Source organism: Aethalodelphis obliquidens, unplaced genomic scaffold (assembly GCF_003676395.1).
Source record: "Aethalodelphis obliquidens isolate GAN/ISIS:26980383/991018 unplaced genomic scaffold, ASM367639v1 scaffold50, whole genome shotgun sequence".
NCBI classification, from domain to species: Eukaryota; Metazoa; Chordata; class Mammalia; order Artiodactyla; family Delphinidae; genus Aethalodelphis; species Aethalodelphis obliquidens.
In genome coordinates this window covers 3,599,477-3,624,348 of record NW_020837994.1, presented here as the reverse complement: position 1 = coordinate 3,624,348, position 24,872 = coordinate 3,599,477, and the positions used below count along the sequence as shown (strand labels likewise).

At 56.6% G+C, this 24,872-nt stretch overlaps 1 protein-coding gene across 11 annotated transcripts; it reads left to right on the top strand.

The window, feature by feature from the left end:
• The first annotated feature begins 6,514 nt into the window (after positions 1-6,514).
• Positions 6,515-24,856, top strand: LRRC32 (leucine rich repeat containing 32). 11 transcript variants are annotated; one of them, XR_003428074.1, is made up of 6 exons: positions 6,516-6,751; positions 11,460-11,550; positions 15,869-17,818; positions 19,138-19,189; positions 19,811-20,179; positions 21,348-24,856. XR_003428074.1 is itself a non-coding variant. In XM_027083462.1 (4 exons), exons 2-3 carry the CDS (start codon positions 11,464-11,466, stop codon positions 17,771-17,773), a joined length of 1,992 nt encoding a protein of 663 aa, XP_026939263.1. In that variant the 5' UTR covers positions 6,515-6,751; positions 11,460-11,463; the 3' UTR covers positions 17,774-17,818; positions 19,138-19,446. The 11 variants fall into 11 exon arrangements, 7 of the variants coding, with proteins under 7 accessions (XP_026939263.1, XP_026939262.1, XP_026939256.1 ...); XR_003428073.1 differs by having other exon boundaries at positions 15,869-19,189; positions 21,348-21,509; positions 21,649-24,856; XR_003428075.1 differs by lacking the exon at positions 19,138-19,189.
• The last annotated feature ends 16 nt before the right edge of the window (positions 24,857-24,872 follow it).

The following is a 24,872-nucleotide window of genomic DNA, read 5'->3' as shown; positions in this document are numbered from 1 at the left end:
GAGCTAGTTAGTGCCCCCCTCAAGCCTCAGATTTCCCCCAAGGGTCAGTACTTTATGAATTCTAGGAAGGCCCTATGGTCATGAGGAGGAAGGTAATGTGAGTAGAACAAGAAGGGACCACTGTGAACTGTACTGTGAACTGAAGAGGACCGTCCCAGTGAGAGCTGGGTGTGGCCAGGCCTCCGTCCAACCTCTGGGGGCTCCACCTGTCCCCTTGCAGGATGGGAATGCTGCCCCCTCTCACTGCTCCTGAAGGGCAGCCACAGCTACATTTTAGGCAGGTCCTCTCCCCACACCCCTTAAGCACCAACAAGGGAAGCTTCCTGAACCACTTCACTCCTGCCCTGAACTAAATGAGCATGAAGAAAATAGAGCTGCTGCCCCCAAAAGAAAACAACGCCTGGCCAGGAACCACAAGCACTGACACAGCCTGGGTGAGCGCCACGGACTGGGTAAGCACCACAAGCGGGCACTTGACACCAACGAGCTCACTCTCCTAACAGCCCCAGTTGTCCGTCCATCTTTGCTCCACTCTAGAGATGGAATGAGTTCAGAGAGGTGAGGCCACCAGCCCAAAGTCCCACAGCAGTGGGTAGCACAGTGAGGATGGGAACCCAGGTGAGTCCCTCTCTGAAACCTGGGCTGCTTCTCTTCCTCGGTTCTGTCCTCCTCAGGTCCCTCCTCACCCCACCCAAGAGGGGGGAAAATACAACTCTACACACAGGGGATGTCGTGATAAATTTAAAAAATCCTAGATTACTTGCTCTTTCAGCTAATTAATGCTCCATCATGTGACAATACAGTAGAGTATCAAGTGGGGAGGCATTGGAGCCCCACTGCCTGGACTCATCCATACTGGCTGTGCAAACTTGAGTTAATTACCTAACCTCTCTGGGTTTCCTCATATGTCATCTGTAAAATGGAGGTAATAATAATAATATCTACCTCACTGAGTGTTGTAGGATTAAATGGATTACAACATGAAAGTTGTATTAGAAAGCTGCCTGGGCCAGCCCATCCCCTTCTCAACTTAAAAGTACAGAGGCCTCACACTGGTCCCAGAATTTCACTCATGGTAAGAAAGATTCATAATCCCATTAACCATAACCTTCATATTTCATCCCTTCATTTCGGCAACTCAGTGGGGAGGGGCAGGTGTTACCTCCATTTCACCACGTAAGGACCACGGAGCCTGGCCGCCCCACGCCCTCGCAGGTGCAGCGCTTTTCAAAGGGCGCCTGCGGACTGGCAGCATCAGTACCACTGCGAGGTCCTGGGCCCTGCCTCAGACCTACTGAACCAGACTCTCGGGGGTAGGGCCCAGCAGTATGTCTTCACAAGCCCTCAGGGATTCTGATACCCTCTAAAGTTTGAGAGGAACTGGGCCTCCGAAAAGATTGCTCTGTGAACCGGGAGTCCCTCACGTGAGGCAAGTGAAGGAAAGCAGGGTGGCGGCTGGGGAAATCTCCCACGTGTGACCTCGTGCTCTCGGGGCCTAGAATCTGCTGTCCTTCTGGGAGTGGAAGTAAAGGAGGCAAGAAGGAGTGTCTGAAACTTCAGCAGGTGACCATTATCTGTGGGAATCGGCTGGGTACAGGCGAGCCAGTTTCTGGACGTTCTGCCAGGCCTTGGGGCTTTGACCAGCTGGAGGGAGACAGGAGCCTATAGCCTGCGGGAGCCCAGCACAGTGGGGATCCCAAAGTCTGGAAGGGTTGGGAATTTGGCAAGGGACCTCCAGGGAACCCTTAGAGGCAGGGGCCCCCCACCATGGGTTGTCCTATCTGGGTCACAGCCCTTCCCCCGAAGGGCCTGGGACCCACCTCTGCCCTGGGTCCTGAGCCCACAGCGCTATGGTCCCTCTGACTCAGCCCCCGCCGAGTCATTGTCTCCCATCACTGGGCGCTCCCTCTGCCCACAGGTCCCTTCAGTCTACCACTGAGTCACAGGCTTTCGTGTGAGGAAGGCCATGTCAGTCATTTTGACCCAGTCCCCATTCCATTCAGCTTTCTACAATGTCATCCTCTCAACACCCCCCTGAAGTCGACAGAATGACTGTCCCCATCTGACAGATGAGAAATCAAGGCCGCCAAGGGAGAATGACTTGCCCAAGGGTGCCCAGCTCCCCTGCAGGGGGTGGGGGGAAGCCGCCCCACAGCAGCCTCGCCTCTAATTAACGCTGCCTTCAGGGGCACTCGTGTGTGTGCAGCTCTCTCACCCCGGCTCGGTTCTGTTGCTGATGTGTTCATTTGGACGTGACATTGATGACATCACAGACCCTAACCAAGGCCCATCCTGATAACCCCGGATCATCGAGAAAAGGATTCATGGGGTTTAAGCTTCAAATGGTTAAAACAGATGAAAAAGTTGTGTGGCTCAAAGGGACAAACCCTCAGGTTCCCAGCAGCCTGAGGCCCGCAGAGGGCTGTGGTTTCACGGTCCGTGGAGCAGCACAGTCAAGCTGTGGAGATGCTTCTGATCCTGCCCTGCCTCTTCACCCAGTCTCGAAGTTTCTCACCTAACATCCCCCCTCTCCCTTGGGGCCTCCGGGAGCCTCCAGACTCCTCAGCCCCAGGTCTCACTAACCGGACTCAGAGCCAAGCGCCTCCCGTGTGGCGGCCAAGGGGTACACAGCACCCGCTCCCCCCGCATTGATGGCTTCGAGCGCCCAGGGAGGGGGTGTCTCGTGCCCCAGCTGAGAGCAGAAACCAGCCAAGCCAGTCGCTGGCCACATGCATGAGGGCCTTGGAGTCTAAGGACTCGGTGGGAAGGGCTGCCGAGCCCCGCTCTATCAGCTGTGTGACTGTGGGCAAGTCACAGGATCCCTGAGCCTCGGTCCCTCTTCTGTAAAAGGGGGGGGAACAATAGTCCCCTTTTGCCAGGTGGCTGTGAGAAGACAGTGCAAGTAAACTACCTGGCACCATGCCCGGTCCTGCAGCCCTCATTATACCCATTAAACACGTAAGCTAGTCCTCAGAAGAAAGGAAACACCACCTGTCTCTTTATCAGCGTTTGTTTCCCAAGCACCCTAGGTGGCTTTTTGGCTCACAAACTCCCTACAGCTGACACCAAGCATTTTCCCTCCTATCGTACTGTCCCTCTGGGAGGTGGCCCATAGCTGGTTTGGTCTAAACCTAGCTGCCCTAGGGAGCATGGGAGGGTGGGCAGGAGAAGAACTGGGGAACCCAGGGTTTTGCCACAGAAGGCAGGGCCCCCAAAGGGGCTGATGAGGAAACTCCCTGACTCCCTGGGGGCCCACAGTGGTGCTGGGCAGGGGCAGGGAGTGAGGAGAGCCACATCCCTGCACTGAGATCTGGTCCGAGAGTCTGCGAGTCTGGAGACCCAGGTTCAATTCCTGGCTCCCAAGCTGTGTGATTTGGGCCAGTTACTTAACCTCGCTGAGCCTCAGTTTCTTAGTCAGTAATTGAGACTAAAGACACCTGAGGCTGTCTGTGGCTATCTTTATCCTGATTTGCCACATGAGATAAAGGATTGGCCCACAGTGGGCGTTCAGTAAAAAGAGCAACAGAAACTAAGTTGGGGGTCCAGGGTGCCATGGTCCTTCCCACCCCATTTCTACAGTTAGATGAGGCCAGCAAGGCTCAGAGAGGTTTAGCGACTTGTCCGAGGTCAGATGGGATGTGCACATCATTGCCTTCCTGGGCACTCACTCCTACTTGGGAGCCTTGGTTATCAGCCTGGCCTAAGAAACCGCCCCCCCCGCCCAGGGAGCCTTGAGCCTGTCTTCATGCCTGGGAGGGTTTTCTCATCTCAGAATGGTAGTCCTGAAGACACAGGAAAAGATGTGTCTCCTATCTTCACTGACAGATGCATGAGGGTACAGAAGCGTTTCCGCAAAAATACCAACACAGTGAAGATGAACCCCCCATTGATGAGCTGTCCAGGAGAACGCCCCATTGCTGGAGGGGTGCGAGCAGGCGCTAAGCAACATTGGATGGAAAGTTGGCCTTGGTGGCCTTTAAAAGAAAGCCACCCTCCACATGGCTACCAGGCAAATCCAACCCTGCTCAGTTCTCACCTCTCCTCCCTCTTCATATCCAGCTCCGGCTCCCAGACTCGGCCTTTGAGTTTTCTGGACTCCATCATCCTATGTTCTCATCTGCCTCCCATCTGGTCTGGGAGCTCCACAAGGGTAGGTCCTGTATGTTTTGATTCCGGGACCTGCCAGGGAAGGGAGGTCATGTTTCCTGGGCAAGGACCACAGGCCAGGCCCCCGACCAGGGATTTACACACGTTGCTGCAATTTGGGCTTCACGACAAGCCAGAACATCAGGTGTTATTATTAGTCTCACTTTGCAGATCAGCAAACTGAGGTCAGAAAGATCAAGCAAACTGCCAAAAGTCCCACAGCAACACGAACGCTGAAGAAGTGAAAAGGTGAAGGAAGGGGCGTTGAGCACGTGGGGTTCCCGGTTTCAGCCCCCAGTCCCAAGAGGCATCTGCAGCGGGTAGGCACGCTTGGTTGCCCATCTGTCTCCAACTCTTGGGGAGCCCCATCCAGGCACTGAGTGAAGTGGACCCCTGTGAACTGACTAACCACAACCGCAGCGTTTGGGGGTGTGTGGGAGGCAGGTCGCTCTCCCCCGAGCCCGCCATAGCCCCAGCCCCACCCTACCCCAGCCCCAGCCAGAGCTCTGCGCCAGCCCAGCGGTTTCTGCCCGCAGCACCTCAGAGAAGGGTGAGGTGGCGCTGGATGTGGGGGGAGCAGGTCAGGTGGGAGAGCCCAGGAATTGTCTGAGTCCAACTCAGCCATGTTCTGCCCATGCTGCAGGGCTGCTGCGAAGCACTTCCTGGACATTTGGCCCCTTTGACAAGGATCTGGAAAAGGAAGCCCACAGGGTGTGGCAGAGGCATCATTAATCGCCACAATAAAGACAGCCAGAAGTTGCCTAACACCCACTGGGTACAGGCCCCAGGCTAAGTCCGTCATTCTTAGTTTTGGCACCAACCCGAGAAGAAGCTACTATCTTTCCCATTTTACAGATGGGGAAACTGAGGTTCCATTTGACCAGATGAGGACTAAAGCCGGCGAGGTGGGGAGAGGGCGTTGCGATGACCAGCTGGGCCTTCCCTCAGCATAGATCTGAGGTTCCCGGTGGCTGGGAGGGAGAGGAAGGTGTGGACACCCTTCCCAGGTCCTGTGACCTTTCCTACCTATGCCCTCATAGCAGCTCAGGTCCCTCCTTAGGAAAGCTTTCCCTGATCTCCTCCCCTGAGTTTAGGTTAGGCCCTGCCCCACCCCCACCCTGCCCTCCTAGCTGTCACAGATTGTCTTCTCTGAGCTGTCCCCATCTCCCCAGGCCTGTCCCCACAGTAAGCCAGATGGGAGGAAGGAAATGCAGCTGCCATCTATATAGAATTCAGGGAACTCAGCTTCTAAGTCTGGCTTCACCTTGATTTACCACAAAGCTGTGGGCGGTCGCTTTCCCACCGGTAAAATGGGACATGCTGTACTACTCTCAGGGCTGGTGACCATCACGGAAGAGAAACATTTTGGAGGAGGAATTCTCTCCTACCCTTGGAACCAGGGCCTGAAGGACAGCTGTGACCCTCCTCTCCTAGGCTCCCCTTCCTCAGGTCCACACCCAGCAGGGCAGGGCAGGGTAGCTGTGACCTGGCAGGGCCAAGGCATCTAGAAGAGGACGTGGTTTTGGGGAAGATGCGCCTCAACCTTCCACGTAAAAGACAATAATACCACCGTGCTACTTTTTGCACAGCACTCAAAGACAACCTGACTAACACAGTGCTGGAAAAGTGTACCCAGTTTGGGCAGGGCTTAGCTTTGTGGACAGACTTGGGGGAAATCCCTGTCTCTTATATTCTGTGTGACTTTGGATAGGCTATTTAACCTCTCTGAGACTCGGTTTCCCTAAATATAAATGGGGACCTTACTAGTCCCAGACAAGTGATTTTTATTTATACTCGATGACCCCATCCACAGCTTGTTTCTCCACCTGAATTCTGGGGGGTTTGATGGGACCTTTTCACAGGGCTGCTTAAGGGCCCAGGAGATGATGAAGGAGGAAGAGTCTGGACACTAGAGCACAGTCTAGAGAGGAGAAGTGACCTGCCTGGACTCACCAGATGGGACGGCTTCGGTGTGGGGAACCCCCTCTGTGGCCACCCCAGGGCCAGCGAAGGGTCATTTCCTTCCGCGTTCAGCCCCGCCGTGTCACCTCTCCTGTTTCCCCGGCTAAGTGCGGCGGCGCCGACCGCGGGGGAAATCGGGGCCAGGCCGGATTTCCTCTGCGGACCCGCGGCTGCTAGAGCCACCCGCCGCCCTGGACCCCGCGGGGCCACGAACTGCACGTGCGGCGGCCCGGGGCGGCCTGGCTGGCACAGCGCTTCCTTAGCGACCCCTCTCCATCCCGCCCTTTCATCCCGCCCACTTCGACCCGCCCCTTCCCAGTCCGGGTTTCAGCGTCAAGAAAAAGCTTCACCCCCTCGCGGGTTCCGGATAAACCGAGTCACACGGGGGCGTGCCGGCCCGGCGCTAGGACCCCGCGGCTGGGCCGAGGGGGGGGGGCGTGGTGGGGCGGGTCGGCGGGAGAGGTATTTAAATTGGAGCCCGAGCTGCCCTCTCGCGGGTCCGGTTCCCGTGGGGCGGTGGAGCGGCCGTGCGCCTCCTCGGGCCGTGACCCCGGGGTCTGGCGCGGGGTGGGACGGGGAGGGCAGGTTTGCGCAAAATGTGCCGGGGCTGCCCGGGAGAGGAGCGGCGGCCGCGCTGAGCCAGGTAGGAGCCGCCCAGCGGGCGAGGCTGGCCGGCCCCCTCGGGGAACCGGCGGTCCCGCGCCCCTCTCGAGCACCCGGCGCGGAGCTGGGCTGGGACTAGTCCATCGAGACGCGGAACTTCAACAGTCCCCTCCCGCCACCGCCCCCTGCTTTGCGCGTGGAGCCAGGGTTGACTCCAGAAGTCTCCAAGGCTCCTAGCTCAGCGGATCTTTCCCGCGAAGGGCGAGGCAGGCGTTCCCATTTGACAGATGGGAAAACAAGCGCTAAAAGGCCAGCACTTGAGCAGGGAACACACAGCTAGTCAAGGGCAATCCGGAATTTGAATCTGGTCTGCTACTGCCCTCTGACCCTGGCCGGGCGTGAGTCTTCCCATCCCACCGCACCAGATAGCCTGCCCATCTCTAGGGGCGGGGATGGGGGGGGTGGCACCCACCTCCCTCCAAGGAGCTCCGCAGCCAGCCTTCTTCATGGGTGGTAAGACGTGAGGGACCCCCACCCCCACCCTCAGCTGCCTGAAATTCCGCCATCACAGCCACATTCCTTTGGGTTAAGGTCTAATTCCCCCGTGGGATGCACATGTCTCCAGAATGGGGCTTGCCCTTAGTGATTCACTGCTGGCTGGGAACGTCCACAGCAGCTCTCCCAGGACCCCACTCTGCCAGTGATCCAGGCTGAGAGGAGGGAGAGGAGCACCCTAGAGCCCAGCACTGTGAGCCTGTCTGCTGGGGTTGGGGGTTGGTTGGCGGGGGTTAGAGAGGGAGGTCTTGGCCTGGTGTTGTGGAAACATTTGCTTTGGAGGCAGACAGGCTGGATTCTGATCCTGATTCTGCCATTTACTGCCTGTGTGACTTTGAGTAAGTCACCTCTCTGAGCCTTATTTTCCTCATGGACAAACTCTATAGGGGGCCGGCGGCTCAGCACGTGCTGGAGAAAACACAGCATTTGGGTCATACAGACCTGGGGCTAAATCCCAAAACACTTATGAGCTGGGTAACTATGGGGTAAGTCACTTCACCTTTCTGAGCCTCAGTGTTCTCATCTGTACAATGGAAATTATAGTAACTGCTTCACTGGCTTGTTGTGAGAATGAAATGAAATGATATAGGTCAAGTGCTTAGAAGAGTATCTAACATCCTTAAACACTAGGGGTGGGCTTATTATGGTAGTAGGTGTTGCCCTCCGCCCCATTTCTCTCTCTCTCTCTCTCTCTCTCTCTCTCTCTCTCTCTCCCCCCACATTGTGCGCGTGCACACACGCACACACACGCATATTCTTTGGCACTTCTCCCCCCAGTCAGTGTCCTAAGATGTCTCCTGTGTCCTCTTGCCTAGGCCACTTGTCTGCTGGCCTGGGGCCTCCCTCTTCAGCACTCCTTACCTCGCCTGGGCTGCTCAGCCCTGTGGGTTTGTCCCAGCTGGGAAAGACAATATGTGTCTAGGGTGCCTTCACAGCCATTCTCAGCTTGGTCATCACAACCATTGGGGTCAAACAGTGGCAAAACAGGAACCAGGCTGCTTGCCCTACAGATGGGACACTGAGACCCTGAAAGCTTAAGGGACTTGCCCCAGGGAGCAGGGCTGGTGGGCAGTAGAGTCTGGATGGGAGCCTGGGTCTCAATTATCCCAATCCTCCCTCTTGAGAGCAAGTAACCCTCAAATTCTCCACACTGTGTCTAGGGCACTGCTCAAGGGTGTCCACTGCCGAGGGGCCCCTTTCTGTTAGATGGCAGGGTGGAGTTCCACGTGCTGCAGGGAGGGGCCCTCCTGGAGGCTCAGATGCTCACCTCAGGGATAGAGTGGAATTTGGCAGGCAGGGGAGGGGGAAACGAGTGCCCCTTTGGGCAGCAGTGCCCTCAGGTTCAGAACTAATCCAGGTCCTTCCTTATCCTCACCTCGCACTCACCGCTCAGCCCTTTGCTGTGGACTGCTACCCCTCACTTTGCTGTTTGTTCAGTAGACTTTTAGTGAGCACCAGTTAATAGATCCCTGTTCTCATAGAATAAGAAATAAACGATCGGGAAATGATCAATGAGAGGAAAACAATAAAACACGTGCAGATCTGGGCAAGAGCATTCCAGGTGGAGGGAGCAGCAAGGGCAAAGGCCCTGAGGCAAGAATGCACTTGCTGTGTTTGAGGGATGGTGAGAAAGCTAGAATTTGGTGAGGGAAGAGCACATGGTAGATGGAGTCAGAGAGGAGATTGTATAAGCTTCGATTTTATGGGAGGTTTTCAAGCAGTGAGATTCATGATCTGATACATGATTTAAAGACATCACTCATGCTGCCATGCTTAGGACAGACTAAAAGAGGTCAGGTTGTTGCTGGGGTCGAGGCCCAGGGTCGTGGTGGTGCCTCAGTCTGTGGCAGTGATGGAGGAGGGAGGTAGGCAGATCCAGAGTCTGTGTTTTAGGGAAAGCAGACAGAACCCGCTGATGGGGGGAAGGAGTGTGGCAGGGAGGTGAAGGGAGAGTCCAGGAGAAAAACTGCTCTCACCAGCGTCACCATGTCACCGAGGCGCCTCATGTCAATTCTCAGCACCTTCCCCAGCCTGCACAGTGTAAGATGGTTCCCAGAGGAGAGTGAGGCCCCTCTGCCCTGGGGGCACTTCCCATGGTGGTGGTGGTGTGGCGGCGGGGGGGGGGGGGGGGAAAAGGGGAGGGAACCACGGAGTGATGAAGTGCTCGGTGCCAATATATAGCCCAGACTTGGGAAACCAGAGAAGGCTTCTTGGAGGAGGTGACATCTAGGCTGAGACCCAAAGGATGAAGAGGTATTCAGCACAAGAGAGGGGAGGAAGTGAGGGTTTGGGGCAGTGAAAAGATGCTCAGAGAACTGAAGGAAGTATGAGGCTTCCAGAACACAGAGTGGGAGAAGGGACAGTGAGAAATGAAGCTGGAGAGAAGAGCTGGCTGGGCAGGGAGCACTCCCCAAGGGCCTCGAAGCCCCGCTGAGGGGTTTCCACTCAGTTCTGAGTACCCTAGCATTCAAAAGGATGGTGATGTTCTGCTTTTTAAACAGCAGAACCAAATTTCCTGTGAAAACCCAACCTGTAATGCAGGTGAGAGGAGGACATCTGTGGGGCAGGGGGTCCATGGCCCCGGGAGAACCCAGGGAACAGGGCTTAAAAGACACGGCTCGGCTCGGGCCTTTGCCTGTTGGAACCAGAAAGGACCTCAGAGCACCCACCTTCATTTAAAATTCATAGCAAGGATGTTTATAGGTTCTAACAGTAAAGACTCAGCCATAAAGGTTCTATAAATGCCTCTTCCAAAACACCCCTCAGAGTCACAATTCAGCACTTATTTATTGATTACCTGCAGGAGACCTTATAGTGTAGAGGTTAAGGGCACAGACCCAGGAGCCCGACTTCCTGGGCCTGCCCCTTGTTAGCTGTGTGACCTTGGGCATGTTGCTTAATTTCTCTGAGCCTCAGTTTTCCTGTATGCACAGTAGGAATGGTGATCATGGAACCAAGTCGTTGAATTATTGGAAAGATTAAATGAGTTCATACATGTAAAGTGTCAAGAAGAGTGCCTGGTGCATAATGAGGGCTCTGTAAGTGGCATAGAATATGTCTCATTTGATCTTTAACAAAACTTCAAGGTTGGCATTAGCCTCAGAAGAGGAAACTGAGGCTCAGAGAGGTGAAGTGACTTGTACAAAGTCACAGAGCAGGTCAGTGGAGGAGACAGAGGGAGCAGTCTGGTGTGGGTGACTGGGTCCAGTGCTCTTGGAGGGCATTATGTGTCTCTCCTTGTTAATGTTTTGTATGTATTATGGTCTCTTCTGTGCCTTTATTTGTGTCCCCAGTTCCCAGGACAGAACCAGACAAGAGGAGGCATTCAGTAAAGGTGTGAGTGAATGAATGAATGAATGAATGAATGAAATTGATGGATTGAGCTGTGTATTCCTGGCACTTGGCCCAGGTTCTCAGTGAATGAGCCCCTAGCAGCACTGGGATGTGACCCTCCTGAGGGCTTTGTGGTCCCCCTCAACCCCAGCCCCGCTGCTCATAGAGAGAAGGGCTGGCCCAGCATGCCTGGGTGTCCCACTGCGTGGGCGGTGGCTTCAGTGAAAGTTAAGGTCCTGGCAGCCTGTTCCTGGGGAAGTCCACAGCCCGCAGTGCTGGGGGCAGGGCAGGCCTCCTGGCGGGGCTTCCTGTCAAGGCTCCAGGCCCAACCTTCAAACAATGGCAGGGACTCGACAACCAGAAAATCAAAAGAGAAAGGGCAAAATAAAGGTCTGCGGGTGGGGGGATTGAGGAATTCCGTTTGGGGCTTGAAGAGCTAGGATGGGGGGACCTGCCTGTGGCCTGGGTGGAACTGGAGTCAGAGGCCTAGCTCCCCACCTCACCCCACCCCAGCCCTGAGCTTGGCCAGGGCAGCCCTTAGGGTCCCTCTCCTTCCTGCTCACCTCCTCCAGGCTGTCTTCCAGGTAGGGTCTTTTGAAACCCAAATCTGACCATGTCACCCACTGCTTAAAAACTCTTGTCCAGGGTAATGGCCTAGCTCCCTGGCCTGGCACTGAAGGCCCTTTGTGATGGGCTGCAGCCCTTTTTCCCATCTCCTTCACATGGTGCCCCATTCACAGCACCTTTGGTCCAGCTACAGCTGCGGTCTGGGGTTCCCTGAGGGCAGGTACAGACAGGAAGGAGCGGTGGGAAGGAGCCTGTGGTCTTACAGCCTTCCCCTTTCCTCCTGCCCTGTGCAGAGCCATGAGCCACCGGATCCTGCTGCTTCTGGCCGTGCTGACCCTGGGCCTGGCTACCTCCCAACACCGAGACAAGGTGCCCTGTAAGAAGGTAAGAAGCTCTGCCTTGGCAGGGAGAACTCCCTGTCTCCCCCTACCCCCTGCCCGGGGGTGTCCTACTGCCCCAGCCCCAGAAGCCAGAGGCTAGAGGGGTCAGAAAAGGAAGGGGAATGCATTTAATGACTTTAAACCTTGCATTTAATGAGTACCTACTAGAATGCTTAAATGCCTTGTTTACTGTTAATCCTGCTGGGTAAGTACCATTACTCCAATTTTATAGAGTTGGAAACTGAGGCTTGGAGAAGTTGGGTAACTTGTCCAAGGTCATTCAACTAGGGCCAATATTGGACTCTATCCCTTCAAGCTGCCCCCAAAGGGCAGTGGGTCTAGCTGGCTGACAAGGCATAGGTATATGTGTGGGGAATTTAGAGTGGGCATCTGGGAAAGGCTCTTCTGTACTAGGCCCCTTCGGGGGACGAATCCCCTTTCCTAACTGGGCTCCTTAACTCGAGCCCATCTGCCACATCTCTGCCGTGATGCCTCTCACTTATTAGTGCCGGAGTCAAATGCTGCCTTCTCCAGGAAGCTTCCCCTGACCCCTTCCAGGCCGACCTGGTTCTGTTTGATCCCTTTTGGGGCCCCCACAGCCCTAAGCTTCCTTCCATCTCAATATTGAGTGCATAGGGTAAGTTGCTGAATGGTCCACACCTGTCTCAGCTACCAGACCAAGAGCTTCTCAAGGGCAGCGACCAGGTTTGATTCACTTTGTTCCATTTTCCTGCCAGGAGTCAGGGAGACTAGCCCTGAGGTTACTGTGACCCTGTGGGGTACAGAGAAAAGGAACCCTCTAGGTCCACTCGTAAGGCTGGGCAATCATTGAAGTCAAGACCAGAGCTTGTGCTGGGGAAGGGACTGGCCCTCCAGGGGCCCCACCTGGCCCTGAGACTGGAAGCTTACGGCACAAGATGGACAGCTGCTCTTGGAGGCTGGATGAGATGGCAGCCAGGGCCCTGCACCCCTTCCCTGGGGTTTGCAGTGTCCTGCTGTTGCCACCTCACTTCTTACTCCTTGGAGCCCGTCTGGGATTCCCAGCACCCAGAATAACAGGCAGAGAAGGCCTCAGACGTCACCAAATGCAGCCCCACATCCACCTGGGGCAGTAGACTCAGAGAGATAAAGGGTCTGGGCCACCCAACAGGCAGAGGGGAACTGGGTGGGCTTTGGATTTGGGGCAAATGAGGTAACAGGCAGGAAAGCAATTTCTGAACTCCCGTGGAAGCGGTTTTGATGCTTTTTAAAATAGTAAAAACGAATTACCACGTGCCGAGGGCTAACAAGGGGCCTGCTCCACGCTAAGGGCTTTCCCTCATTTTATGAGAGAAAACTCTTCTTTTCAGCCGAGGAAGCCAAGGCTGGGAGAAGAGATGTGACCCACAAGGTCATACTGATAGGAGGTAACAGAGCCAAGATTCGAACCCATCTCTCCCGAGCTCATGCTGCCCACTGCCGGGTAACTCTCCCTACCCTGCTTCCCTTCTATGTGCAGGTGGTAAAATGGTGATGAGTGACACCCTCTTCCCTCTAAAAAAAAAAAAAGAGCTGGACAGCGGAGTCCTGGCATACCAGAGAGTAGACAGGGGGTCATTGGGGAAGCTCTGAACTTGATTAAGGGCTGATGCCCCCAAGACCCCTCTCCAAATAAGTCACTCAGCTTGGAGCTCAGGGAGCGGTGGGTACCCGACAAATGGAGTTCTGAGAGCTGCCCACGCCTTCAAGCTCCTTCCTAGACTGGACTGGAGAGCTGGGCAGCCCTGCCTTGTGCCTTGTAGCAGTCCCTCTGGGCCTCTGTGACAGGGGTCCTGGGCACTGGGCAGAAAGCAGGATTAGGTGCTGGACTTGGCTAGCTTTGAGTCCCGCCTCAGCTCTCAGGAGCTGGTACCCCAAGGAGCCTTTGAGTATTGCCTCTGGGGTGAAACGGGGTGTGGGCTTGCAGGTGGGTTAAGCCCCATCCCCCAACACACACTGTGTTTGTGTTCATTTTGCTGTTTCTTCTTTAATCAGGATGGTTTGCGGAGCTGAGGATACGGATAGGGAGGCTGTGCCCAGTGGCCCCAGCTGGCAGAGGCGGTTGTGAGGGAGGATGGGGCACGGAGCCAAGCAGGTCTGGCAGGGTGGCCGGGGTGGGATTCCAGTTTGCATGGGTGCCCAACTGCAGGGGTGTCCTCGGGCCTCTGAGTAGGGCAGTACCGTGGAGCTGGAAGCCGCATGGAGCTGGAAGAGTCACACTGCCTGATGGAGGGCAGTCCGTTCCTCTCCCCCCACCCGCCCCCCGCTTCACCTTGGAGCTCTTGGGAGGAAGCTGAGAGCTGGGCCAGCTGGGGAACACCCAGGCTGGTGTTCCTGCCCTGTCGGCTCAGCCACTGACTCGCTGTGACCTCGTGCAGGTCACTGCCATCTTTAGGCTCAGTCTCCCCATCTGGGAAGTGGGTGGGCTGGACCCTTTTTGCTCTGACGGTCTTTGACTCTAGTCTGAATATATTCATCATCTCTTTTCTTTTCCTTTCAGAAAGGTGATTCAGTCAATCCCTCAGACTTTTACTAAGCTGATGATGTCTGTGACTCTTTCATTCACTGAAAGATATACTGAGCACTTTCTATGGCCCAGGTCCACAGTAGTCACTCAGTCAAACCCTGTTTGCCCTGAACTTACTGTCTAGCAGGTCTGCACACAAACAGTCACAATTCAGGGGGCCAAAGCTATGAGAGAGGAAGCACAGGGGCTGTGAGAGCCCAGAGGAGGCCCCAACCTGCCCGGCAGTCAGGGAAGGCTTCCAGGTGGAGGAGACCTTGGAGCTCAGCACACAGAGTTCACCATGCTGATCTGGTTGGGAAGAACATAACCAGCACAGGGAACAGCAAGGAGGAGGCCCAGAGGTGGGTGTGGGAGGGCACAGTGGGCAGTGGGCAGGTATGGGCTGGGCTGGAGTGGGTTGGGAGGAGAGGGGACAGGTCAGCAGGGGCCACAGGCAGCCTTGAACTCTGCTGAGGGTGCTGGACTTTGCCCGGAAGGGGTTTAAGCCGAGGGCAGCACGGTCAGAGTGGAGTTTTTGAACAGTTGCCATGCATTTGGCTGGCGGAAAGGGGTCAGTGGAGACAGAGAGGCCAGGGCGGAGTGGGCCTGAGCTTGGTGGTTATGGAAGCCAGAGCCTTCGCTGGGAAAGGCTGGGGTTCCTGGTGTGTGTGAAAAGACAGAGGGACATTGCATTTCCATGGAAAGATTTCTGACCCCTGAAAGCACATGTGATGGAGGGACAAAAGTGGGGTCTTTGGTTGTTAAGAGACTGGGGTTCAAAAGCCAGCTCTGTTCCTCACCAGCCGGATGATTCTGGGGCCTCCCTTCCCCTCTCTAACTTTGGGTTTCTTAAAGAGGGGTGATCAGATTTGATGGGCAGGCTATTGTGAAGATCCAGTGAGACCGGGGTCTGAAAATGCGAAATAAAATATGAAATGCTGAATGGGTGCTGGGGAAGGATGAGTTACATTCTGGATAAGAAACCAGAGTGGTAATGTGACACAGCAAAATCAGTCTTGTCATCAAAGAATGTGGGTTGAGACTCTGGTCATCTTTTCCTGCCCCCTACCCCATCTCCAGGGGCCCATCTGGACTGGACCATGCAAAGTGAAGCCACTGGTGGGGGTGGGGGCAGCAGCAGAACGAGGTCATCTGGTGAGTGTCAGCAAGGAAGGCTGGCTCTGGGACCCGAGCTCTGCCCCGTGGAGTGAGGGCTTGAATGAGATCTGAGGGTGAGAGACCAAAATTAACACCGATGACAGGAGTGCAAATAGCATTTTCCCCTTTTGGAAACATTTCTCCCAAAGTGGTTTCTAGTAGAACATCAGCTGGGTAAGTTTAACTCTCTGGGTCCATGGAAAGAAACTGGGATGTGGAACCAGGAGGCCTGGGTCCCAGCTGGCCCCGCTCCTCACTGGCTCTGGGGCACTCTCGGTGATACATGGCTTAGTGTCCTCTAAAATGGGATAATAATCAGTATAGAGTATTTTGTTAGTGCATTTGTCCTTCTATCTGTCTATCATCTCTCTGTCTGTCTACCAATCAAAGTTTCCTTGAGTCCCTCCCTGATGCCAGCACCACCGTACTGGGTACCGGAGACAGGGAGCAGAGTAGGGGTAATGCAGACATGGGGTGATTAGGCTGGGGGGGAGGACGGCGAGCACGCTGGGAGGACAGAGGAGAGGCCTGGCCAGGCCTGGTGGCGGCTCCAGTCATACTTCCTAGAGGCACGTGTCTGGTTGCCCCTCCTACAGCACCCACTAATGCCCGCTGCTCTCCCTGCCCTCCGCCTCCCCAGGTGGACAAGGAAGTCTTGTGCCGGGGCCTTGGCCTACTCCAGGTCCCCTCGGTGCTCCCACGGGACATTGAGGTCCTCGACCTGTCTGGGAACCAGCTGCGGAGCATCCTGGCCTCGCCCCTGGGCTTCTACACAGCGCTTCTTCACCTGGACCTGAGCGCCAACGAGATTAGCTTCCTCCAGCCAGGGGTCTTCCAGGCCCTGCCCCACCTGGAGCACCTCAACCTGGCCCACAACCGCCTGGCGGTGGGCACGGCGCTGAGCACTGGGGGTCTGGGTCCCCTGCCACACCTGACGTCCCTGGACCTGTCTGGCAACAGCCTGTACAGTGGCCTGGCGGAGCGGCTGCTGGCGGAGGCGCCCGCCCTGCGCAGCCTCTCGCTGGCGGAGAACAGCCTGACACGCCTGGGCCGCCACACCTTCTGGGGCACGCCCGCGCTCGAGCGGCTGGACCTTCACAGCAACGTGCTGATGGACATCGAGGACGGAGCCTTCGAGGCCCTGCCCCACCTGGCACACCTCAACCTCTCCAGGAACTCCCTCACCTGCATCTCCGACTTCAGCCTCCAGCAGCTGCGCGTCCTAGACCTGAGCTGCAACAGTATTGAGGCCTTTCAGACGGCCCCGGAGCCCCGGGCCCAGTATCAGCTCGCCTGGCTTGACCTGCGGGAGAACAAACTGCTCCACTTCCCCGACCTGGCCGCGCTTCCGAGACTCATTTACCTGAACGTGTCTAACAACCTCATCCGCCTCCCTGCAGGGCCGCCCCAGGGCGGCGAGGGCCTTCACGCGCCTTCCGAGGGCTGGTCCGCCTTGCCCTTCTCTAACCCCGGCCGCAACGCCAGCACCCAGCCCCTCTCTCAGCTCTTGAATCTGGATCTGAGCTACAATGAGATTGAGCTCGTCCCCGAGGGCTTTCTTGAGCACCTGACTTCCCTGCGCTTCCTGAACCTCAGCCGGAACTGCTTGCAGGCCTTTGAGGCCCGGCGCGTGGGCTCCTTGCCTTGCCTCGCACTCCTGGACATGAGCCACAATGCGCTGGAGACGCTGGAGCTGGGTGCCAGGGCCCTGGGGTCTCTGCAGACGCTGCTCCTACAGGACAACGCCCTGCGGGACCTGCCCCCGTACACCTTCGCTGGCCTGGCCAGCCTGCAGAGGCTCAACCTGCAGGGGAACCGGGTCAGCCCCTGCGGGGGCCCAGGTGAGCCTGGACCCGCGGGCTGTGTGGCCTTCTCTGGCGTCTCCTCCCTCCGCGTCCTGAACCTGGCGGACAATGAGATGGAGACGCTCCGGGCAGGTGCCTTCCTCCACACTCCGCTGACCGAGCTGGACCTCTCCGCCAACCCTGGGCTGGATGTGGCCACAGGGGCCTTGGCGGGCCTGGAGGGCTCCCTGGAGGTGCTGGCCTTGCAGGGCAACGGGCTGGCCGTCCTGCAGGTGGACCTGCCCTGCTTCAGCTGCCTCAAGCGGCTCAATCTGGCAGAGAACCGCCTGAGCCGCCTGCCTACCTGGACGCAGGCCGTGTCCTTGGAGGTGCTGGACCTAAGGAACAACAGCTTCAGCCTCCTGCCGGGCAGCGCCATGGGCGGCCTGGAGACCAGCCTGCGGCGCCTCTACCTGCAGGGGAACCCCCTCAGCTGCTGCGGCAACGGCTGGCTGGCGGCCCAGCTGCACCAGGGCCGTGTGGACGTGGACGCCACCCAGGACCTGATCTGCCGCTTCGGCTCCCAGGAAGAGGTGTCCCTGAGTCACGTGCGTCCTGAGGACTGTGAGAAGGGGGGGCTCAAGAACGTCAACCTCATCATCATCCTCACCTTCGCCCTGGTGTGTGCCATCCTTCTCACCACGCTGGCCGCCTGCTGCTGTGTCCGCCGGCAGAAGTTCAACCAGCAGTACAAAGCCTAGAGAGGCTGCGGGCTACAGACCAGCTCTGTCGGGGGACCCTGCCAGGTCAGTGGGGGAGCCAGAGGCACGGAGAAGGGTGGGGACTGACCCAAGATTACCCAGTGAGCCAGGATCCAAGAACCCTGGTCTCTCAGTCCCAGCCCAGGGCTCCTGTCCCTGTATCCTGCTGCATCAGTAGGTGACTCACTTCACAGGGCGCACGTGTGGTCCAGCTGTGGAAGCTGGAAGATGGGCAGCTTGCAGGAGTGACAGAGTGTAAGGTTAACCCATCGGATCAACACATCTTCACCAGGCGTCTGTTTTGTGCCACACCCTGCCCTGGGCACGGGGGACGCCAGGGAATGAGACACATCCCTGCCCTCAGCATCGCCCAGTCTGGGTGGGGAGGTGGTTGCGGTGACCACACAGAGCGTGGAAGCCAGGGCCCCAAAGCTCTGCAGCCCCAGCTGGCTGAGTGTGGATGGCCCTGCTGGGCCAGGGTAAGAGAGAGGCAATGCCGACCAGGAGGATTTGTCTGAGAGGTGTCCAAGCAGACCGTTCGTCACATCTTCTGATAATGACTTCCAGCTTCTCTGGAACATAAAAAGCTTGTGACCGGAAGAGAGCTGGAGCCCCCTAAGGCTTGGATCCAGTGCTATTCGGCGGGCTGCGGCAGCTCCAGCAGGGCCTGGTTAAGAGGCGCTCTCCCTGGGCTCCAGCCCAGTGCTGGACCATTCCGTTTCCTGCTCCGGGCAGGCTCTTTCCCTACCTGGCACTCTCGTGTTGCACACACCGGCCAAGATACTGCCCTAGCCCCGCTACTCCCTGCCCAGGCCGCCCTGCTCCATCCCAGCCTCACCCTGGCTGCTGAGCCAGGAGTGAGAACCTTAGGTGTCTGGTTCCGTTCGGCACCACACTTGGCAGTGGTGACAAACCCAAGCCTGCATCTGCCTCTTTATGACAACCCTCTGAGGTTCATATTTTATCCCATTTTACAAGAGGCCCCAAAAGTCTCCCTCCAGGGACCTCCAGCTAAGAAATGCCGGAACTGAGCTCCAGACTCACATCCTCCTGAGTCCAGAGCCTGAGCTTGGCCACTGCAGGGGCTGCAGGCTGTTAGGCGGACAGGAACAAGGCCCGGGAGCGTCCTGTGCCGTGCACACCCACCCGCTCCTCTCCCTCCTCTCTCCCAGGCGGGCAGAGGGAAGATGGGCAGCCGCAGGCCCTCTCCTCCTTCTGTGCCTCATTTTCCCTTCTTCCCTCATTTGCAGACTAGGCAGGCTCTCCTTTTTCTCTTCTTGCTCTTGCATGCCCTCCTTCCCTCTCCCTCCTTTGAGCATAGCCTGGACTTTGAAACCATTGAGTCCAACCTCCCTGTTGCACAGGTACGGAGGCTAAGACTGAGGAAGAGAATGGGACTTGCTCAGAGCTGCACAGGTCAGTGGCAGCGCCTGTGAAACAAGGTGGATTCAGACCTCATTGAGGGGGTGGGGGGCGGGGCTTGGTGGTTAGACCTGAATGGTTTCCTTCTCTCTCAGCTGTCACATCACAAGGTGATGCTGGCTCCAAACTCGCTTACTAGTCCTCATCATGCAGGGACTTTTTTTTCCCCTAGAAAAATGGATAGAAAAATCCCATCCAGGGGCTTCCCTGGTGGCGCAGGGGTTGAGAGTCCGCCTGCCGATGCAGGGGACGCGGGTTCGTGCCCCGGTCTGGGAAGATCCCACATGCCGCGGAGCGGCTGGGCCCGTGGGCCATGGCCGCTGAGCCTGCGCGTCTGGAGCCTGCGCTCTGCAAAGGGAGAGGCCATAGCAGTGAGAGGTCCGCGTACCGCAAAAAAAAAAAAAAAAAAAAATCCCATCCAGATATAACCCCCTGTTTCTCATACCCATGAAATCGTGGGCCGTCTGGGAAGAAAGGAAGCCCTGGGATTAATCCCGGGACCCTGTGTCATTGTCTTCACCCTCTTACCTGTGCTTGGCCCGCACTCAGGCTCACGATGGTGCTCGGTAAAGTGTGAGATGATGAAAATGCCCCTCTCTCCACCCCATTTTACAGATGAGAAAACTGAGGCCCAGAGCAGGTCGAGGACTCAGGGAGTCAACGGCAGAGCCGGGGCTAGAGCCTGGTGGCTTGGCCCCACCCCGGGGCCCTGGTGGCAAGTGGGGCAGCCGGCGGGTCCATTTCTGTTTGGGATCATGACCACAGGTGCTCACTGCACACAAACACTCTTCCTCAGGCCTGGAGGGCAAGGTGTGGGCCCCTGCATGCCTGATCTTTGAGAACACTACACAATGCTGCTCTCACTCCCCAGGACCCAGGCCACAACCCAGGCCTCGGGGCCAGCTCTTTGTGTAACCCACGTGAATGTATTAAAAACGGATTTTGGAGAAACAGTGCAGCCTGCCGGCCTCCTCCTTGCTGCGGGTAATCATTGCGTCCACTTGAACCCTGCCCTCCTCTACTTCCCTTCCAGCCGTTGAAGCCTCATGGGAAACCCCTGGGGAGACAGGCTGAGGCCCGCTGGGTGGGAGACGGAGGCTCTGGGTCACCACCATCCTGGACCTGGGTGCCTCAGCCCCCATCGTGTCCCTGCCACACCTCTGTCCCCTCACACTCAGCAAACCCCACTCCCCACCCACCACTGAGAAAAGTGACCTCCGGCAGGAGCCGCTGAGCGCCTTTCCCTCCTCTGCAGCTCCATTTTCTCTCTTTCCTGTCCTTCAGCCTTTCCTCTCTGTTTGCTTCTTCCTCTCAGACTTCAGCTGTGCTCAAGTCTTGCCCATCTTACGAACAGTAAGGAGACCCTTAAGCCACTTTCCCCTTTCCTTCCCTACTTCATGGGTAAACTTCTAGGGAAAGTAGCTTCCTCTCCCTCCCCTCCATCCTAACCCATCCCAGGCTGCCTCCAGCTGTCCCCCTTCCCCCCCCAGCTGAGGTCACCAAGCTGCGGGGCCCCTCACCTCTATCCCCCCATCACCCACACCTCCCCCTCGGCACACTCTTCCGACATCTAGGACCCCAGGTGCCTTCCTCTCAGGCTCTGCTCCACGCTCATCATCAGAACGGCGATCAGCAGGACGCTTCTCTCAGGAATGCCATCACCCTCACTGACGTAGCCACCCCATCGCTCTGACAATGCCCACATCTCTGTCTCCAGCCCCAGCCTCTCCTGAGCGTCCAGCCCCGATACCCTGACACCAGAGGCCTCCCCTGCTAGAGAGTTAAAGGTCTCCCAGGGGCTGGAGGATTGAGAGTGAGCGGCCAGGCTGCAGTTCAAGGTTGAACTTGGAAGAACCAAGAGGGGCCAGAAGAAGAGCATGCGTGGTTCCCAGAAGGCGGTTGGAGGGTGAGGGTGTGGGCTGTGGGCTCTGGGGAAGGGGACAAGAGCCACCTCACCTGGGGTGGGGGTGGGAGTCAGGCAGTGGGCTGAGGTAGAGTCTAGAGGGCAGGGAGTGGTCCCCCTGGTCTCCCACTTTGCAGCCCCTTGTGCTTGTCTTCATGTGGCCCCACCTCCCGTTCTCAGCTGCCTGACACCCAGACATCACCCCCTTTGCAGGTGCCAACCTTCTCTTCTCCACCTCCTCTCCCACAGGCTCCAGCTCCGCCTCCCCCATCCGCAAGCGTCCTGGAGATTTCTCCAGCCCAGCTTCCTCCCTGGCTGTGACCTCTCGCTCCCAGTTGCTGCTCCCAGCTCCTACTCTCCAAAGGAAAAACTGAAATGCCTATTTCATGGATGGGGCTAGGCGGTGAGAGGGTATGTGACGCAATGCCCTGGCACACAGTAGGTGCTGCCCGAAGGCCTGCAGGAGGGCAGTAGCATGGGCTGAGCTCAACCCAGGACTCTGGGAACCTGGGAGCCCACCAGGCCCCTAACCCCTTTTCCTGGCAAACAGGGGACTTTGCTCACCTGACCAAGACCCCAGCAAGGCAGAAATTCCTGTTTTCAGCCGAACGTGGACACAGCTGCCAACTAGGTCATCGGAGCATCCGGCAAGTTCCAGGGCAAGAGGATGCCCTTGCACAGCCCCTGTCACAGACAGACTGTGGTGTCAGGTCACCTGGCTCACTCAATCCACGAGGACCCGGCCCAGCAAGAGCCGGGCTCGCAGGCCGGGTAGGAGGAGAGGAAGCCGGCATCCCTGGCCCACCAGATGCCTCCCCCGGTCAGTTCCCTGTGCTGGCACAACCCCCCAGGATCCAGGATCCACAGTCTGCTTTCTGTGCCCCTGTTGTTTAGCAGCTCAGAGGCCCTGCAAGTCCGGGTCCCTGCGGCCCTCCATCCTCATCTCTCTCTGGCCACCTCCCACCTCCTATTCAGAGCTGACAGAGCACTTCCGGGTGGGCCCTGCGCTGAATACTTGATGTACACGGTCGTATATAATTCTAACACTCTTTGGAGAGATTTCTATTATTATCATCCTCACTTTAGAGAAACTGAGACTCAAGATGCCACAGCTGTCAAGCGCTAGGGCTGAGACTTGAGCCCAGGTTTGCCCTGCTCCTCTCTGGAGCCGGCAATCTTAACCATTAGGCAGCACTGCTTCCTGACCCTCCCAATTCTGGCTCTCTCCCACCTCTTCTACTTGAAATGTCTCACCTACCCTGACCCCCCTGCCAAACTCCTCCTTTTTCAATGCTTACCTGCATCACCTCCTCTGGGAAGACTGCCCTGATTTCCCTCCTCCAGCTGCCATCAGCCCTGGGCTGCCCGGGGCCACAACACTGGGATGTCTGCCTGATCCACCACCAGACCGGGAGCTCCTGGAAGGAGGTCTTACCCAGAGACCCTTCTGTGTCCCCTGGGCCCGAGCCAACACAGAGGCAAGTTCAGAAAAGGTTTCCTGAATGGATGGCCCTGCCCTCCAGGACCTAAACACTTGTGGGGATTAACATCGGCCCTCAGACCAAGAATGGGTGATAAACTTCTCAGACAGACCCCAGGAACATAGAGGACACAGAGGGACTGCAGGGTGTGGGCTGCCCAGGGGAACAGGAATCTTCTCTCACCACTCTCATTCCCCTCAGTTCCTCTTGCCTCTAGGACCCTTTCTCTTCTTCATCCTCCTCTCTCCCCCCAACCCCTCTTCTCTTCTCCTTCTCCTCCCTTGGTCATCTCTCCCCCACCCCACTCTCACTGGGATGAGTTGGAGCTATGGTGCTGAGAATGTGGAGGGGTGGAGGGGAGGGAGGCCCGAGCTGTTTATAGGAACTGGAGCAGCTCCATCCATCAGCTCTGTTTGGAGCTGGAAACCAAGCATAATAAATACCTTGGCTCCTCCCCAGCTGTGCTTTCCCTGAACTTGGCCATTCGAACTCCAAATTTCTCTGGCCTGCTGGTTCTCAGGACCCAGCTCCCACCCCACCCCACCCTACTCCCACCTCCCACCAAGCTGCCCTGGAAAGAGCCCTGCCTCTGGGACCAGAAATGCAGGGCTGAGTCTAGGCTGTGCTGCCGCTTTGCTTTGGGAGCAAGTCGTGCCCCTGGTCTGTGCCTCCATTTCCCCATCTGTGAAATGGGGTCATGATCACTGCACCCCCCCAAACACGCAGTGCTGTTCACATGTTAGGCTTGAGCATCTGCTTGACGCTGGGCCCTGGGCCCTGCGGGATCCCTGGGAACAGGCAGGCAGAGCCTCTGCCTATTGGGCGGAGGGAGGGGTCACACTACAGCCCAAGCAGGAAGTGGTCAGCGCCACGAGGGAGGTCCAGACTTTGTGTTCTGGGAGTTTGTTTGCAGCAGGGAGCGGCCCTTCCAGCTGGAGGATTCAGAGGAGACCTCGAGGACATCTGGGCTGGCCCTGCAGGGAAGGGTAGCATTTCAGCATGTGGAGATGGGGAGAGCCTCTTCCGGACAGAGCAGACTGCCGGAGCAAAAGCTGGGCAGTGAGAAGATGTGAGGGTGGCGGCAAAGAAGAGTCTCCCTTTGCATCCTTCACCCTGTCACTCCCAGCTCTGTCCTCTGATCCTCCAGCACCTTTCGCTCTGACCCTCTAGCTTTTTGGAATCTTCCCTCCTTCCCTGGAGAGCTTCAGACTCACCCAGCTCTCCCAGGTTGTGGATGCATTCCCAGAATTATGCAGTCACGTTCCCACTCCCACCTCCCCCCAGAAAGCCACCCTAGAAAGTGGAAGACTCAGATCAGGGGAAAAGTCACTGGCCAAGAGCACGTTTCTGGAATGAATAAGGGAATAAATGAATAAAAGAGTGAGTCAATGAAAAAGAGGATAAGTGAGTAGGAAATTATTGAATTCAACTGACATACTGTGCTGTACATACAAGCTCCCTCCTCTGGTGGTGCTGGTGGTGCCGTTTATTTGGCGGGGAGGGGAATAGGCATTAAATACATGACTGTGCGCGCGTGCGTGTGCGCGCGCGTGTGCGCACACACACACACACGAATAAAGACAAAATGGCAAACTTTGATGAGTATTATGAGAGAAAATAATAGGGAGACAGAATGAAATGGGCAGACTCAGAGAAGTCCTCTCTGAGGATGGAATCTGTAAGCTGAGACTGAAGGAGGACTTAAGATGAGTGAGTGAATTAATATTCCTTCTAGCCTCTTCCCCTCACTCCCATGAATTTGCAAGAGCTGCACTTTAGACCCTGAGGTCCATTCTCATGCATTGAAAGGTCCCCCTACCCTGGGACCCTCCTGGCCTTCCCCTCCCCTCAGTGCCTTGGCTGTCCCATTCTAGAATCATGGAGAAAAATATGGAAGGCCACCCATAAGGGGTGGTGGGAGGGATGGCCAAGGGATGGGTGCCAGGAGTCAAGCATTGTGGGGGTGAGGGACTGGCTAGGCTACAGGGTAAGAAAGTCAAGTTCCAAAGGCCCCTGCTTTATTTGGGGTGGGGCGGTGGGGTGGGCTTGATTCCCTCTGCCATTCCTGAGCCACCCATGTCAGCTTGCACCAACCATATTCTTTCACCCTAGGTAGCTTACTAACGTTCTCCTGTCTAACCTTCTGTATATTTTCTCCATAATCAAGTCACCATTGACAGATACATTTAAATTATATGCAAATAAACTTATGCATGTATCACTGTTTTATAAAAATGGGATCATATAATATATGGTTTCCTGCATCTTGCTTTTTTTTTTTTTTTTTTTTTTT

Coding starts and splice junctions, on each gene's coding strand:
- LRRC32 (XM_027083461.1), top strand. CDS start 11,464: ATGAGCCACCGGATCCTGCTGCTTCTGGCCGTGCTGACCCTGGGCCTG. Junction 11,551..15,868: donor ACAAGGTGCCCTGTAAGAAG/GTAAGAAGCTCT, acceptor CCGCCTCCCCAG/GTGGACAAGGAAGTCTTGTG.